The 16,985-nt window shown below is 53.1% G+C and overlaps 1 protein-coding gene across 1 annotated transcript; it reads left to right on the top strand.

Annotated features, from left to right (window-relative positions):
- The first annotated feature begins 239 nt into the window (after window positions 1-239).
- Window positions 240-14,681, top strand: Chst1 (carbohydrate sulfotransferase 1). The gene is made up of 4 exons (XM_038331012.1): window positions 240-610; window positions 11,070-11,198; window positions 11,500-11,600; window positions 12,547-14,681. The coding sequence occupies exon 4, from the start codon at window positions 12,589-12,591 to the stop codon at window positions 13,822-13,824; it is 1,236 nt and encodes a 411-aa protein (XP_038186940.1). The 5' UTR covers window positions 240-610; window positions 11,070-11,198; window positions 11,500-11,600; window positions 12,547-12,588; the 3' UTR covers window positions 13,825-14,681.
- The last annotated feature ends 2,304 nt before the right edge of the window (window positions 14,682-16,985 follow it).

Raw genomic sequence — 16,985 nt, 5'->3', positions numbered from 1 at the left:
GCCGCTTGACATTCTCAACTCGGGGTGGGCGTGGCTGCCCGGCCCGCCGGTGGGTTGGCCCGGGAGCCCTGCTAGAGGGGGTGTCCCAGCGCTGGAGGCCTGGGATGCGCTGGGGGCGGAAGGGCGCGCGCTGACGGGGTCGGGCGGAGAGGGGGCGGGCGGCGCTGGGGGTGGAGCCGGGACCGCAGCGCCTGCCGACCGCTAGCTCCGGGTTGAAGCAGAGGCTGCCGCTTTAGGCTCCGGGACGCGAGGAGGGTGCTTTGCGAGGCTCCGGCCTCAGGGCTGCTACTATCCTCCGGAGCCTGGGGCTGCAGTGCTCAGGGTCCGGGTCCCTGATCCTGCGCCCCTCTGGCCAGAGATCGCTCTCTTTCTCCGCCCGGGAGAAGACACTGTGCTTCACCAGCCACCCCAGGCTAGAGCCCCTCCGGGCCATGGAGAGGGGCCCGTGAGGGGACGCGCGGAGGCGGAGGAAGAGGCTCGGGAGGAGGGGAGGAGGAGGAGGAGGATGCCTCCGCCACCGCCACCCGCAGGCTCTCAATGAGCCTGACTCTAGACCAAGGATGGAGCCGGCGCTGGGCGCTGCAGGGGCTTCCAGCGTGCCCGCCACCAGGTATGGCCGGGTCCCGTGGTCCCCGGGGCAGGCGTGAGTGGACTGCGCCGCAGCAGCCGGGAGGGGCGCGGGCGCGGCGGGAGACGCCCCTATCTCGGGGCCGGTGTCTCTGGGCGGTGCACGGAGGCGGTGGTGTGGGGCCGCAGAGTGATAGATGCTGAGAGAGCATGGCTGGACTGTTAGCCCCGGAGCGCAGCGATCGCCCCAGCCCCCCCTTGCCCCCATCTGGCGAGGGCAGCAAACTTGGGATAAGCCCGGGGCTTCCTTTCTCTTGCGGAACGCACTCGGGCGTCTGCTCCTGGTTCACCATCTCACAGCCCGACTCGTGGCTGCCAAGGCTGCCAGAAACACTGAGGTTCGGGTGCCTCCTCTAACTTTCCAAACCAGGTTTATACCCTGAGGCTTCTTGCTTCTAGCCTCGGTTATGCATCCGCTCTCACTATGCTGTGATGGATGGGCCTTTAGGAGGCTAGGTCTGTCTGACCGTGCAGAATTCTACCCCCCCCCCCCGCCGCAAAAATAGCCCTAGCTCCTCTCTGAGTAGAACCGGGAGCGTGTGTGTGTGTGTGTGTGTGTGTGTGTGTGTGTGTGTGTGTGTGTGTTGGTCAGTTCCTCTCAGGCTCCAAAGAGGAGGGACACAATGTTTGAATTTACAGTAACATTCAACTGTGACCCTATCTGGGACCCATGCGTTAAAAGGCTAAGCTATCTAAGGAAGGTAAGATCTCATGGTTCTGCTAGTGGGGGCACCTTGGCCTGATTTCAGGGCCTCACTATGTCACCTCCCCCTTACTCCAGGCCTGCCCCTTTTCAGGATTACAATATTAGTTCTGGCTTCCTGATGGACTTAACAACTGTCTAAACAAGAGGCTCCTGGGCACCAAGGGATCCAGGCATCCAGGTGCCAGGGATGTTATAGCTGATGGCTGAGAGGTTGAGGCTGGGACAAGGAAGGTGCATGTCCTCTCAGGGACAGGAATTCAGCCCGGTATCTTGTGGAACTTAGGGACAGTAGGGACTGAGGATGGTGGCATGAGGCAGGTATCCTGGCTGGGCAGGGAGCCGCTTTGGAAAGCCAAAGATACCAGTAGGTGTAAGAGGCAAATAGACAGGGAGCTCATAGACCAGGGAGTGAGATTGGTTTCCCTGGTTCCTCAGTCCCTTAGGTGGGGCTGGGCTGTCTCACAAAGAGACCTAAGCTAGCAGGCAGTTCCCAGGCTCCAGTCCCCAGTAACGGCCACACTTCTAGGCATCATGATGACCCTGTTTCTTTTTCAAAGTGCTTCTGCCTTCATGACTCACACGCTGGATTCACGAGGGAGAGATCAAGCTTCCAATCTATTCTATTCCCTGCCCTCTTGGGGCTTTAGGGAGCTGCAGAAGAAAGGAGGGGGTGGATATGCCCTTGGGTCTTGGATCCCTACAGGAGCCTGGCCCCTTAAACTTTCATTGCTTGCTGTTGTCGTCCCTGGTCTTGGTGGGTGAGTGGCTCAAGACCAGCTCAGACCTCAGTGTCTGTGGGCTGTGCAAGTGAGAGGCCACTGCTAATTATCCACCCAGCACTGCTGGGGCTTTGAGGTCACATCCCCCTTCCCCTTCCCCAGCACCTTGCAGACCCCTCCCCTCCCCCACCCAGAATCCACATCCTCTTTGCTGAGCAGTTGTGGAGCTTTGGACCCTTTGCATTTGAGCACCCTACCTTACCCTGCTTCCCTCTACCCTGACCCCCATGTCAGTTCTGCTCAGAGGAGGATGTAGATTCTGTGCCCTCTCCCAAGGGCCCTGGCTCCAGAGGATCTAGGTTGAGGGTGCTAGTATAGAAGTAAGCTAGGCTGCCCTGGAGGAGGGATCTGTCTTTGTTCCACTGAGTGTGCAGTATCCTTGGGCATCAGGTTCTCAGTGAGGTCTGGCTTTGCCCCCCAGATCCCTCTTGCCCATCTGCTGTGCCCCATCCTTGCACACTGGGAGGCTGAAAGTGTGCGAGGAGGGAGCATTTGATAGTCATAATCTGGTTATGAGAAGGTCCCGAAGCCCTGAGTCACTGTATGGTTTCCATGGAAACAGACTTGTTCAGAGGACTCGGTGTAGCGAGGCATTGGGGGAAGGAAGGGAAACATATAGTAAAATAAGGCTCCACAAGTGTGGTGCAGCTGGACCAACTCTTTGCTGGGAAGAGAGATGGGTAAACAAGGTCCTGCCCCCCCCCCCCCAGGACAGGATAGGATTCTCCCTTGGGGACGACCTCCATGATCTCCTGGTTCAGCTTCCAAGCTTCTGGTGACTACTCAGTGCCTCAGTTCCTTTCTCTGCAAACCAAGGGCCATAGCGACACCTTCCTAATAGGCTCCTGAAGGTCAGGTTCCTTAACGGGGAACCCACGGCAGCACCACAGTGTGTGGGGAGAGTGTCATGGCTCCCTCCCCTGTGTCCCAGTCAGTGCTCTGACACCTGTCCGGGAAGGGCTGCTTGAGAAGAGCCCTGGCACCACTGCTGGGGGTCAGCCACTCATTTATTCTCATAGATTTATTTAGGCTTTTTTTTTGAGACTCTGCCTGGCCAGAAACCTGTGAGAAGAAACCCTCCAAGGCTAGATGGCTTTGTTTCAGCATCCTAGGGAAGGGCTGCTTGCTGAGCCCTTTGGGGCTAGGACAAAGGAGGTATAGGTAGAAAGGGACCTTATAGCAGAGAGAAGGGCTCAGTCCCCATTCCCCGATCCTGGAGCAGCTGGTCCACGTGGTTATGACAATTAGGATTTAGGAGCACAGTCCTTAGGTTGGAGCTGGTAGGGCTGGGAGAGGTTTATTCTAACAGTTCCAGCACCAGCAGTATTGGGGAGCATGGCCTAGGAAAATTCAGGCTGCCAGTGGCACACAAGCAGAATCTCCTCCCCAAACCCGTTCTCATTGTAGCACACCTTTGGCTTGCAGGGCCCTCTCTTATAAGGTGGAAATCTGTCCCCAGCTCCCTGAACTCCCTCCGCCCACTCCTACCAGCTATCTCAACTGCAACAGAGTTAGCTGCTGGCCCTTCTATTTTACAGATGCCAAAATAAGATTCCTGGGGTTTGCCTGCTCGGTCAGGCCAGAACCCAAGCTAATTGTGACCTCTCTCAGTTTCACAGCAGCCTGGGGGACCGTTCTTCTCCTTCCCTTTAGCTCTCCAAGAAGCTTGGCAACTGCCTTCTGCCCCCACCCCCACCCCGTCTCTGCCTTGGGTCTCTCTGGACCACTTTGCTGTCCTCATTGGTGTTCACAACACCTTACAATTTAATATCCTCTGCAAATTTCATTAACGGACTGTTTGCTCCCTCTCTCAGGATCATTAATGAAGATGTCAGATAAGATGTGGCCTGGCACAGGCCAGGCAGCCCTGCCCCCACTCCCAGAAGCTTTGCCTTCCAGGCCTTGCCCCTGGCCTTGCCTCCTCCACTCAGGACTCTTGGGACATGCCCCCTCCTGCCTTTAGGCTCCATGACAAGAGCTGAGGGCCAAGTCTGTTTGAATTAATTTTGTAAGATTACTCGAGGCGCTGTATCAAATGCTTTGCTAAAAATCAAGATATATTACCCTACCCGCGTTTCCTTCATCCACCAGTCTTGTAATTCTATCAGGAAAGCTATCAAGTTTGTCAGGCATGATTTGTTCTTTATAAATCCCCATGGTGCTGTGTGGGGGCAAAGGGTTCCCGCAGTTTCTAAATGTTTAGAGATTCTCGCTTTGTGTTTGTTCCATGATTGGAGCTGGAAGGGCTGTGAGCTGGGGAACCAGGGCTGCGGAGGAAGGCAAGGCCCCCACTCTTCTCTGGAGTCTCTGAGATGCCAGTGAGTCGCTTGGGACTTTTGAGTAGGGAGGTGCCCCAAACTCGACACTGACGGAGGGATTCCTGGAGCTATCCTTCAAGGATTGTGCAGGCTAGAGAAAATGACAGATGGCTCTGTGTTGCTGACATTCTGAAGATGGCACTAATTGAGTGATGGCTGCAGACCCATCCCTGTGCTGAGGATGCACCATACTTGATTTGATTGAGTCCTGTGAATTGGGTGTGCCCTTCCCCTTCGATGTGCCAGGCTCAGAAAGGGTCAGGCTGCCTGAGGTGGTGGGTCTGGCTTTCACTCTCCAGCATGGACTGTGGAAAGCTTATAGCAAGTTCAGAGAATAGGGACCCTCCCACACCACACTGCACTGCCACATCTGACTATTGTGATCCAGCCACCTAAATGTGCTTTCTTTAAAAAGGGAATTACGTATTCTTAGTTTTCTTGTGTGTGTACATATGTAGATGTGCGCGTGCCACCATGTCTGTAAGGAGGTCCGAGGATAATTTGTGGGCAGTTCTCCTTCTACTACGTGGGTCCTGGGGATCAAACTCTGATCAGCAGGCTCGGTGGCAGTCACCTTTACTTGATGAGACATCTCTCTGGCCCATTATCTAACCTTTCTGAGTCTTACATGTGAAGTGGACACAGTCGTGTCTTCACCCTGAGCTTGCAGGAGGTCCCTTGGGGTAATGCGTGGCAGCCACACCATGGTTCTGAACTTTGGGAAATACCTACATTACTCTTTATTCTAGAGGTCTTTGTCTGTAGCAGTCAGAGATTATCATTCTGCTTGTTACTTGGGAGAAGTGATGAAGGAGACACACAGGATTGTGCTTGGTACCAGATTGGGTGGCACAGTCTAGGAGAAGAGAGAAAGGTTGCCTCTCTGGGCCTTGAGCCTAAGACCTTTATCCAGTTCAGGCAATTTCAGACCTGGTAGTCATAAACTCATGCTCTGATGTTTTCTGGCTGCAGAGGATTGTGACATTATTGGGTCGTAGCTTCTAGGTCATAGCTCCCCCAGAGTCCTGAGGTGGGGTGTAGACGGTAACAGCCACATCCAGTTGCGATCATTTTTGTTCTTGTCATTCAGCATGGAATGATGAAATAGCTAGATCCATTCACATGGCAGGGAGCCCTCAGGAAGAGCAGCAGGTAGCCCCTGTCCCCAGCAGGGGACATAACCAGAGGGTGGATGGTGAGGTCATGATTGTCAGGAGCTTATCTGGGGTGGCCCCCTTTGTTCTGGCACTCCCTGCATCTGCTCCTTGTGTCCTGGTGCTGGCTGGTGTTCTTATGTGGCCTGGGGCCTAAGCTCTGTGGTTGCAGTCAGGGCTTGGGTCATTGCAGTAGAATGGGCATCCTGGCCTTGCTGTCAGCTAGCTGTTTTTGCGGGATCAACCCTTTGTGGGATCCAGGTCCATAGTCATCTCAGGGTTTAGGTGAACCTTGGTGCCCTGTCCTCTCTCACTCTCAGTCTCCGGCTCTTGTGCACATGGGGCAGGAAGGCCTCATGCAGGTGTCCAGAGACAGGGATCCAAGGATGGAGAAACAGGAGGTCACTCTGTCAGCTGCCGGCAGGGCAGCAGCTGTGGTGCCCAGCTTGTGTTGACGTTTCCTCATCCTTGAAGTTGGGATGATGACTGAAGCCCAAACCAAACCAGAATCCAGTGGGTGGGGCCTTAGTACTATTTCAACCGGCGTGGCTGTGCTGAGCCGGGACAGGAAACCGGGGCCTTTCCGTCTAGTGCTGGGGCAGTAGTTCCGCCTCTCACAGGCTGGCCTGGCTGAGACAGGGACCAGCTTTCTGACTCATCTCTCTTCTCGGGTTCCTGTACACTAGGCCCTTGTGTCTGCACAGGAGGGCAGTCACTCACCCCATGTCAGGGAGGACTTGCTCCCAGGCCACCAGACACAGGACAGAAGTAACTTCCTTCCCCTACAGCTGAGGTCCCTGCAGGTGGGAATAGCCCCATAGGCGGACATTTTCCAGCCAGGATTGTAGTGGTCCAGGCTAGTCACTGAACTCACACCAGAGGACACCCCTTCATGAGTCTTGTCTGTACCCCACTATATTGAGCTGTTCCTATCCTCTGCTTCCTGCTTCCATCTGTGATTGTTCTGTTTCTCTCATTTCACACCTCAGAGCAACAGAGGGCAGCAGGGGTTGAGCATTTGGTTTAAAGGTTCTGAGCCGCCAAACAGCTGGAAGGAGGTTCCCACCCAAACTCCCCATGCAGGTCTTTGCTTCAGGGCTGATGACAACTTTATGAAGAAGCTTGAGATGGCCAGGGGTGTCCTGTGTCCTCAGTACCTGCACTCATGGGTACTGGAATGACCTACCTTGAGATCACAGTGTGCCTATGGCAAAATGAAAAAGGACTAGTAACCCTCTGTACAACTGGTCGACCTTGAGAACCCTGACAGTAAGACCTGTTCTTGCTGAAGATGCTCAAAAGAGTGTCTGGTTCTGCTGAAGGACTCCAGAGGGTGGGCACAAATCACCTTGCTCTGTCATGCAGATCATTCAGGAGAGACCTGCAGACCTTACTGTGGTTAAAGTGGAGACAGGCGTGGCAGCAAAGAGGAGCACTTTGTTTCCATTGTTCCATGGGCTGGTCATCACCCCTGAAAGGTCTCTCTGTGTCTGCCATACTGCTAATTCTGAAGGACGCTCCAGCACACAGCCCTAGGGAACTTGTCCTTGGGTTTTGTTGGGTTTTTGGTGGGGTGTGACTTTGGAGACCTCTTGGGAGATCTCATGATCCCAACTCTATTCTCCAGATATCTTATAATAATGTGTTTTAACTTTTATCTTATGGATCCTGTACAGCATGTAGCTGAGTTATTTTCCTTTTCCCATTGGCTGCCAGGAAGCTCTACCCCATAAACCCACAAGTTACTTGGCGTTTGGAGCCGAGCTGGCACCGTCTTCAGACTTCCCTGCTCTTCTTTTCTCTTTGCCCGTTTTCATCGCCTCATTTTCCTTGGGAGAAAAGAAATCCCCTGGCTGTTTTCCTTTTGAACCTTAACCAAACAAACGTCTATGGTGGGTCAGGGCTGACAGTGGGTTTAGACATGCAGTTTCCTGAAGTTGCCTTCCAGCTAAGCTCCTCCCTGTCCAAGTGCCCTGCCGTCGGAGCCTCGGAGTCCTTGTGCTGTGGCTTTGTTCAGGTGGCCGATGCTCAGGCTCATTTCTCTTGCTCTCTGTACCCTGCTCCCCAGGCTGTCAGAAAAACATTTTGGGGAAAGAAGTCACTTGTCCAAGAATAGCCTCAACCACTCCCTGCAGGCTTTGGTCTCTCTAAGGCCCTGCTTATTGCAGGTCCTGTGTGGCCTCAGCAGCCCCCAGCCAACCATTGTCCTCAGGTCTACCTGTTCAGGGTTAGTGCTTGACTGTAGAGCAATGGAGCCTTGACCAGGTGTGTTGAAAGCTGGGGAGGAGAAGGCTGATTGGCGGTGTAACCAGGGCAAAGAAGGGAGCACTAAGACGGGGGAGGTGTCAAGTATGGTTTTCAGAGGCCAACCTTGTTGTCTTCAGACACCTCTCCAGCTCTTCCCCGGGGATGAGGTCACTCTGCACGACTATTTCCAAACATAATAAACTCAAAGCTCACTGTAAGCAGCGCCCATCCCTCCACAGCCTCTTAGCTCCTCCCCTGGGAGGAGAATGAGATGGGATGGGGAATGAGCCTGAGCTGGTGGCTGGTGGGGGAGGGCAGGCACAGAACACTGCTTTCTCCTGGAGAGTTACTTGAGTTTTCCCACAGTCCATGGGGGTTTTCCCTCTGTTCCATATGAACGTGGCTCAGCTGGCCCTGATTATGGGGTGGGTCCTTAAGGTAGAGAGACGAAGATCTGAAGAAAGAGATCTGAAGAAAACCCTGGGTACACAGAGGTGTGAGCCAGCGTCACTAATCTAGGGACAGGCAGAAGATGCGGGGCATTCCTGCTAGTTCCGTTCTGTACAACACTGCTTCTCCAGCCCGGGGAACTGTGGGGCTGGCAGTGGGGAAGGTCAGGAGTAGAGCCAGACTGCCTGTTGCTGCTTGCCTCTTTGTGGAACGGAAATCAGAACTTGGGTGGAGGTGCCATCATCACACTTTCCTGCAATCTGCAACACCACACCTCCCACCCCCGACAGGACCTTTGGCTTCCCATTAGGCCTCTCTTCCCAACACAACAAAGCTAAGAGGCTGCACTACCAGTTCTGGCCACTAGAGAGAGGTAGAAATAACACCGCAGCAGTCTAGAGCCGAAAATTCTGGCAGGGTAAGTGGTTTGGGAAGGAGTGGTGGGCAAAGTCCTACAGAGGTCTGCCTCTATAGGAGCAGACTCTAGTGGTGCAGGTAATTATTTCTGAGGTGCTTCCCTAAGGCAAAAAGCAAAGCAAAATTAGGAGAGATTTGCTGGGTTCCATGGAGCTGGGGCCAGAGGTCACTTGTCAATTGCAAGACAAGGTCTTGTCATAGTGCTGGGTATGAATAAATACTTCATGTCAATTACAGCCACTGCTCTGGTTAGGCCACCTTTAGAGATTGCAAAAGTGAATTCAGACCCAGCTGGTGCTTAGCCGATTTGTGTGCCCTCTGATTGACAGGCTGGTGTGATGCTGGCTTAAGCTCTTAGCTGCAAATCAGAGTTTCTCTGTGCAGCATCCTCCTCCACCCCTGACTATGATGCTGCAGTCGGAACCTTCTCCTGGGTGGGCACTAGACTTCTCACAAGAAGGTGGGATTCTGGATTCTTGTGCCCAAGGTTTGACCCACCAATGAGGGAGGCCACTACTGGAAACCCAGGAAGTGGTATGGGCCCCCAAGTCTGTCTTGGAAGACTAGGGCATTGAGAAATCTCTTGTAGAAGCCAAGACTTGCCTGGGAAAAACCAGACCTGGCCCCCGGGCCTCTGGTTTCCAGGACAAATGCCTCTGGCATACCAAGGACCCTTGGCCAGCTCTGGGCTTGGCTGTGCCAGGCTGGCAGGAGAGCAGGACACGCTCAGTGGGTCCTAGCATCCTCCCTCCTGTTCTCATGCTCTGCCTTTGCCCTCCTGGAAGGCGGGCACATGGCCCTCAGCTGGATCTCAAACTTGTGCCCACAGTGACCATGCTGTACCTTGAGAGAAGTCTCACCCTAGGGGACCACGTCTCTGAGAACAACCTCAACTCTTAGACCTGCCTTTGAGTTTCTCCAAGTGGTGTGGGAAGGGAAACTGGGGAAAGAGCTCGGACTGCCCCTCTTCTCCTAGGCAAGAAGCATGGCTATCCTGTGAAGAGACCTGTGTGTATTCTATCTTTAGAGCTGGAATTGCAGGGTGGGGTGCTAAGGGCCAAAGAACCCTGTCTTGATGCAGATCAAAGGGGATTAAATAGAGGTTGTACTGGAGGAGATTCAGCAAATGGATTTGAACAGGAGTTTGGGGCATGAACCTGAAAAAGCTGTTGTAACCCGAGGAGCCTCAACTTCTTTTTCTGCTAACTGGGTTGTGAGGTGCTGACTTCTTAGCCTTGAGGTGGGGCATGGGTGGAGCACTCACACCGGAAGAGGGGAGCCCTCAAGAGTGCTGACTTTCTGTGGTCTTCGGTCAGTGCCTATTGATCTAGATCACTGGTAGATGACCGTGAAGAAACATGACTGAGTTTGGTAGAGTCACAGCTGAAGAAAGGGGGCTCTGTTGTTGCTGGCGTTCCCTAGCTGCAAGAGTGCTTGCTTTCTCTTGGGGCACCTGGCAGGGACCTGAGATTAAAGTAAAGAGGGCTTCCCACTATTCTCAGCCCTCCCTCCATGGGGCAGCGTCCTCTGCCACAGGGGCTATGTTGAGTGTTGTCCAGACCATGACTTTGATCATACTGAGAGGTTCCCAAGAATCCGGACTGTGCCTCTTCCCCTATTAGCTGCCTCTCGGTGGTGATGCAGTACTGATTTCTACACGTGGTAGTGGAGTTTCACATTTTAAATGGGATTCCCAGATCTCAAGCCTCTATTTTGTTACCATTCTGCCCCAGGCCCCGTGCTTCTCCCCAGGCAAGCAGGCTCTCCTTTCTCCCTTGGGACACTGAGCCGATGGTGAAGGGGTTAGAATGCTGGCCGGACAGTTGCAGAGGACTCAGGCCCCTGCTGGTTCCCAGCTGTGAGCTATACAGTGGTCTTTGAACTCTCCACCCAAGCAATGGGAGTAGGCCCATGATCTACCAGAGCAGTTTGTAAGGAATGAAAGACTATCCAAAATGGTGTCTCTGTTTGCTCATGAGATGGAGTCTACCTACCAGCCGCGAGCCATCCAATAACAGGCATAATGGCAAAGGAGAACATGCCTCCCAAGTCTCAGAGCTCCTCCCCTTCGGTTCTGGTCCCTCCCATGCTGGCTCAGTGAATCGGGTGCAGGTTTGAAGGCCAGGTGTGTCTGAGCGTGAGAAAGACTTGCGTCTTGGGGAGAAAGTATACAGCTTCCAGATGGGGGTTAAAGCTATAGGTCCCAGCAGGTATTGCTGCCTGTGCTGTGGGCCCAGACCTGCTTACAGAGTGGATCTGATCATTTGGGTAAATGGCTTAGCCTTGTTTGAGCGCTTAGTAGGTGCCCTCTAAAGCCCTGCTGGCTTTGGTGTTCTACTTGGGCTTGGTAAAGTGTGCCTTTGGCTTTCAGGTAGCTGCTGTGTGTGCCGCACATGGTTGAAAGAAGACCCTTGTCTCCAGCTATCCCTACAGAGCTACCTTCTCCACCTGAAGGCCTGGATGACCCGCCTCCATCGCAGGACCAGTTGAATTCTGAAAGGTTAGCATTGTTTCTGTTCATTTCCAATGCAGAACCCATTTGGGCCTGCCACCTCAGGCACTTGGGCATGCATGCTAGCCAGAAGAAGGATCATGGCTTGTTGTGGGTAGGCAGGGGTGGGCAATAAAGGTTGCAGCTTGAAACTTGGGGCTTCATGGCCCATGGCTGGAACTGGATCAGCTGGAGCCTTGAGTCAATGCAGGGGAGCAGGCAAAGTCACATTTTGTGCCTTGGGAGCAGACTGTAGGGTAAAGAGAGGGGAGAATAAAGCCCAAGCACAACCTGCCCACTGTCCCTGCAGCTGCTGGCCACAGGCCTGAGGTGCAGATCACTGCACTTCCTGGACAGGCTGGATTTGAGACACTGGCAGCCGAGTCTTCACTGGGCAGCAGTCCTTTTCCGGTAAGTGTTGAGGTCCCTGGTCCTGGGTCTGGGGAAGCCCTGGAATCTCTTGGGACCTGGTGACTGAGTCAGCATCTCTTGGGCCACCTTGCAAGATGGCTTGGGGCGTGCTGTGAGCACATGGCATGCACTTCCCTTTCTACCTTCCTATGGCCCCTTGCTAGCCTCTCTTGTGGACCGGAGGGTGAAGGAGAAGCTTCTTTGGGCAGTGAGCATCACTGCCTCACAGCCAGAAGCAAGCCTTGGGTCCAGGGCAGAGATACATCCCAGCAACCTCTGGGACCTTCTTCGGCTCCAGGCCACTTGACTTATAACACTAAAGGTGCCTCGAAGTCCCCCTTTAGAGGTAGCTGGGCTCCCTCTTTTGCAAGGGAGAAGGGCCGTGGCCCAATGTGGGCACTTTCTGGCCCTGCTGGCTTCTGCTGTCAACTTAGAATTAATGGGACACAAGTACTTTCTCTCTAGGACTTGTGTCTCGGGGGAGGAATTGGGTGTATCACCTTCCTCTGAGGGTAGATAGAGGATGGGTAGAAAGAACAATGTCTGGGAAGCTGGGTATCAGCCTGTGTGATTAGAAAATGATCTTCATGATCCAGAAGATGCTGGCAGAAGCCACAGGCAGGGGCAGGGTGTGGCATGAGACACCCCTAAATACAGGAGTTGGGGGAGTTGAACTTTGGCACAGTGAATGGGTTGGCATAGGGAAACCAGGGCTCACTCTAGGAGGCTTCTGCAGTCACAATTTACTTAGCTCTTGGGGCACAGGGAATCTATCTGTTTAGCTCTCAGAAACTCCAAGGAGACACCAAGAAAACGACGATCCAGTGCAGACTTTGTAGGTCCTAAGGGATGTATGAGCAGTGGGCAGGGCTGGGTGTCTTCCTGGATTCCATGACGACTCTTGACTATATGAGACACTTAAGCATTGGCTGTGCTCTGTCCACAGACCCTGTGCCGTGGAGCAGCAGCCCCATGACGGTGCCCAGCCATGCAATGTTCCTGGAAGGCTGTCCTCCTCCTTGCCCTGGCCTCCATTGCCATCCAGTACACAGCCATACGCACGTTCACTGCCAAGTCTTTCCACACTTGCCCTGGACTGGCAGACACTGGACTGGCAGAGCGGCTGTGTGAGGAGGGCCCCACCTTCTCCTATAACCTCTCCAGGAAGACTCACGTCCTCATCCTGGCCACCACACGCAGTGGCTCATCCTTTGTGGGCCAGCTCTTCAACCAGCACATGGATGTCTTCTACCTGTTTGAGCCTCTCTACCACGTCCAGAACACTCTCATTCCCCGCTTCACCCAGGGCAAGAGCCCCGCAGATCGTAGGGTCATGCTTGGGGCCAGCCGGGACCTGCTGAGAAGCCTTTATGACTGTGATCTCTACTTTCTAGAGAATTATATCAAGCCGCCTCCGGTCAACCACACCACTGACAGGGTGTTCCGCCGAGGAGCCAGCAGGGTCCTTTGCTCCCGTCCAGTGTGCGACCCTCCAGGGTCCCCTGATCTGGTCTTGGAGGAGGGGGATTGTGTGCGCAAGTGCGGCCTGCTGAACCTGACCTTGGCAGCCGAAGCTTGTCGTGAGCGCAGCCACGTGGCCATCAAGACTGTACGGGTGCCTGAGGTGAATGACCTTCGAGCCCTGGTGGAAGACCCTAGGCTGAACCTCAAGGTCATCCAGCTGGTACGAGACCCTCGTGGCATCTTAGCTTCCCGGAGTGAGACCTTTCGGGACACCTACCGACTCTGGCGGCTTTGGTATGGCACAGGAAGGAAACCCTACAACCTGGATGTGACACAGCTCACCACAGTGTGTGAGGATTTCTCCAGCTCCGTGTCCACCGGCCTGATGCGGCCCTCCTGGCTCAAGGGCAAGTACATGCTAGTGCGCTATGAGGATCTGGCCAGAAACCCCATGAAGAAGACAGAGGAGATCTACGAATTCCTGGGTATCCCGCTGGACGGTCACGTGGCGCGCTGGATCCAGAACAATACACGGGGCGACCCCACTTTGGGCAAGCACAAGTATGGCACAGTGCGCAACTCTGCGGCCACGGCTGAGAAGTGGCGCTTCCGCCTCTCCTATGACATTGTGGCCTTCGCTCAGAATGCCTGCCAGCAGGTGCTGGCCCAGCTGGGCTACAAAATGGCCAACTCCGAGGAAGAGCTGAAGAACCCGGCCATCAGCCTAGTGGAGGAGCGCGATTTCCGACCATTCTTGTGACCCACGTGCGGTGGGGGTGGGAGGCAGGTGGCTCTGGTTTTGCTGATGTGGACCTGCTATGGACGGTTTTTTAAACTGTTGCCTTATCTCCCTCCTCCCTCTCCCACCCTGTCTGTTTGTCCTTCCCACCTCTGCCCACTCCCCTCCCTCCTGCCTTTCCCATCCTGTCTGTGTGTCCTTCCCATCCCTGCCCACTCCCCTCCCTCCTGCCTTTCCCATCCTGTCTGTGTGTCCTTCCTACCCCTGCCCACTCCCCTCCCTCTTGCCACTTTGACCCTGAAATTTGCACTATGTCTTTGAGGGGATTCACTGGGGCAGAGGATGCTGAATCTCTCTGTGGATGGGGATAGTGTTTACAGACACCCACTCACACAGTCACACGTAGGCACAGGCATACAAGGAGAGGCGCCCCAGCACACAACTTCCACCTTCTGCAACTGTCTTCTCGTTGTAAGGGATGGATACAAAGGGACCAGCTCTCCCAGTTTAGGAAAAGCGACCACCCCTCCCCCATCCCTGCTTCCTGCCCCAGATTCCTACTTCCTCTCACGGGGCACCTGCCCCTCCTGCACACCTTTGCCTGGTGGTGAGCAGGGTTTTACTGTGAGGTGAACCCGGACTACTTCCTTTCTCTCTGGTTTGTGATGAGCTTGTCTGTCTGAGTCTTGTGGCAACCCCTGGACCAGTAATGGCTAATGAATCTTAGAAGTTTCTGATTGATCTTGGGGTCTCTCTGTGATATTTCTTTGTGCCAAAAAAAAAAAAAAAAAGACAAAAAATGTGGATCAGTTTGCTAAATGAAAATTGAAATGCTTTATTTGTGTTTTCTGTAAATAAAAGTGTGCAGTACTGTCGGAGTGTGATTTGGGCTTATGAGTGTTAATCACTGGGCTCTGGATAGTCCTGAGATGGAGGAAGTGAGAAGTAAATGGCAAACTTGTCGTTCGGAACTTTAATTTTTTTTTTTAAAGAACTAGATTATTCCCTTTAAATCCCTTGATGATTGCATACATACAAACAACCTATCATGATCATATGAACCCCCAGTCCCCCCTTCCACTTCTCCCCACCTTTCAGATCTCTTACCACCCTCCATGCTGGCTTGGGGCTTTCAATCTTATTACCTTCTCGTCAGCCAAGATGGGTGGCATCTTCTGACTGGGATGCCCAAAGTCTTTAACAGGAGCTATGGTGTTGGGATTCAGAGCGGCGTGAGGTAAGAATGAGTCTTGAAATGCCAATCCTCTTCCAGATGTACCTCCTTCAGTTAGGAGATCTGGGGCTAAGGAAGCTGGGGAGAAGTTTCCTGGTGTGCAGGCCTGCTGGGGATCTTTCCTGGGCAATCTAGCAGGCTCTTCTAAGAAGCTCCCCAGTCCTCACTTGAAGAAACACACATAACATGACATTTAATAGAAAATAAAAATGGTATGCTTTACCATGATTTAAGAACCAAAAAGCAGCCAGCCCATCTGTCTAGCTGGTTAGATCAGGTAGCCCAGGAGCGAACCGCTTCTCCCAGCAGAGCACGAGCCCCAGGCTGCCATCCCTAAGCTCCCAGCTACATAACATGAAATTTACCATAAAACAATAAATCTGGAGCTTCAGCAATCACCATCATCTTCGTTGTATTATGTGTGTGGGGTTTTGGTTGCATGCACTGTCTGTATGCCTGGTACCTGTGGAGGACAGAAGAGGTCGTTGGATGCCCTGGAACTAGAGTCATGCTTGGTTGTGAGCATGTGCATGCTGGGAGTTAAACCTCAGTCCTCTGGAAGAAAAGCCAGTGATTTTAACTGCTGAGCCATCTCTCCAGCCTCCGTCCTCACTGTTTTTAAGTGCACATCTCATTAAATACTTCTATAGTATGCAAGCTTTATCACCATCCTCCTCCATAACTTTTCATCTTGTAAAACTCAAAGTCTGTTCCTTCAAAACAACTCGTCCCTTTCTCTCCCACAGCTCCTAGCAACCATCCCACTTACTGTCTGTGTGTTTCTCACTACTGTGAGTTCCACGTATAAATGGAATCATGCAACATTTGTCTTTTGGTGCCTGGCTTATTTCCCTGAGCACAGTGTCCTTAAAGTTCATCACCTTGTGCACTACATCAGCTTATCCTTCCTTTTAGGGCCAGTATATCCCACAATTTGTTTATCCATCAATCCTCAAGTGGGCCTTGGGTCTCATCCATGTTTCAACAGCTCTGAACAGAGAGTATACTCAGAAGTGTAATTGCTGGACCCTATGTCAATTATTCTTAGTTATTGTTAGACCTGCTCTGTTTTCTATAGTGGTCATGCTGTTTTATTATCATGTTTTGGGTGTGCATGAATTTCTGTGTGTGGGTTGTGTACCTGTGAGCATGTGTGCATGGTTGCCAGAGGAAGGTGCCAGGTGTCCCCTGTCACTCCATCTTATTTTTTTGAGCAGCGTTTCTCCCTGAGCGAGGAGATTGTCACAAAGAGTCAACAAGCTGCATCAAGCCTCCGCTGTCCTCTGCCCACAGCACTGGGGTTGTAGCTACGTCCCATGCTTGTTACATGGGATTTGAACTCAGGTCCTCATGCTTGCATAGCAGACATTTTACCAACTGAGCCCTCTCTCCAGCCTCTGTACTGCTTTGTGTTGCTGTACCACACAGGGTTTTCACCACTCCGCATCCTCGTCAACTCCTCCTTTCCTCCTCCCTTTCAGTGGGGATATTTGTAATATTTGTGTGATGAGCTAGCCTATTTCCTTCCAGTCTCACTCACCAGGAAGGTCTGAGTGGTGTCTCAGGCCATGTGCCCAGATATCACAGGCCCTGGCTCTAACTTTGTTGCCAAGTTCCATCTTCCTAAGGTGGTGCCCTTGACTGTATAATGACTTCCCAAGCTGCAAGAAGGAGAAAGAATGGGAAAGGAAGGCAGAGACATACCTCTGCTTGCATGAGTGCGGTCCCAAAGTTACAGGCCTCCCTTCCTTTCCTGATCACGTGGACATAGATAGGTGCAGGCAGCTGAAGGACCCAGGGTGGATCACCCTGGGATTCAGGGTCCTCTCCTGTAGAAGAGAAGGCAACATTATCAGAACCAAAAGCTGGTCTGAAAAGCCTGCCAGGAGTGGTGGGCGGGGTGGGGCTTGTCACTGCTTTCTGGCTTATAGGACTTACACCCAGGCTG

This window comes from Arvicola amphibius, chromosome 5, assembly GCF_903992535.2.
Source record: "Arvicola amphibius chromosome 5, mArvAmp1.2, whole genome shotgun sequence".
Lineage (NCBI taxonomy): Eukaryota > Metazoa > Chordata > Mammalia > Rodentia > Cricetidae > Arvicola > Arvicola amphibius.
This window is presented reverse-complemented; position numbering and strand designations above follow the sequence as displayed.

What these genes read in the sequence shown, in the direction of transcription:
- Chst1 (XM_038331012.1), top strand. Translation starts at nt 12,589, where the DNA reads ATGCAATGTTCCTGGAAGGCTGTCCTCCTCCTTGCCCTGGCCTCCATT.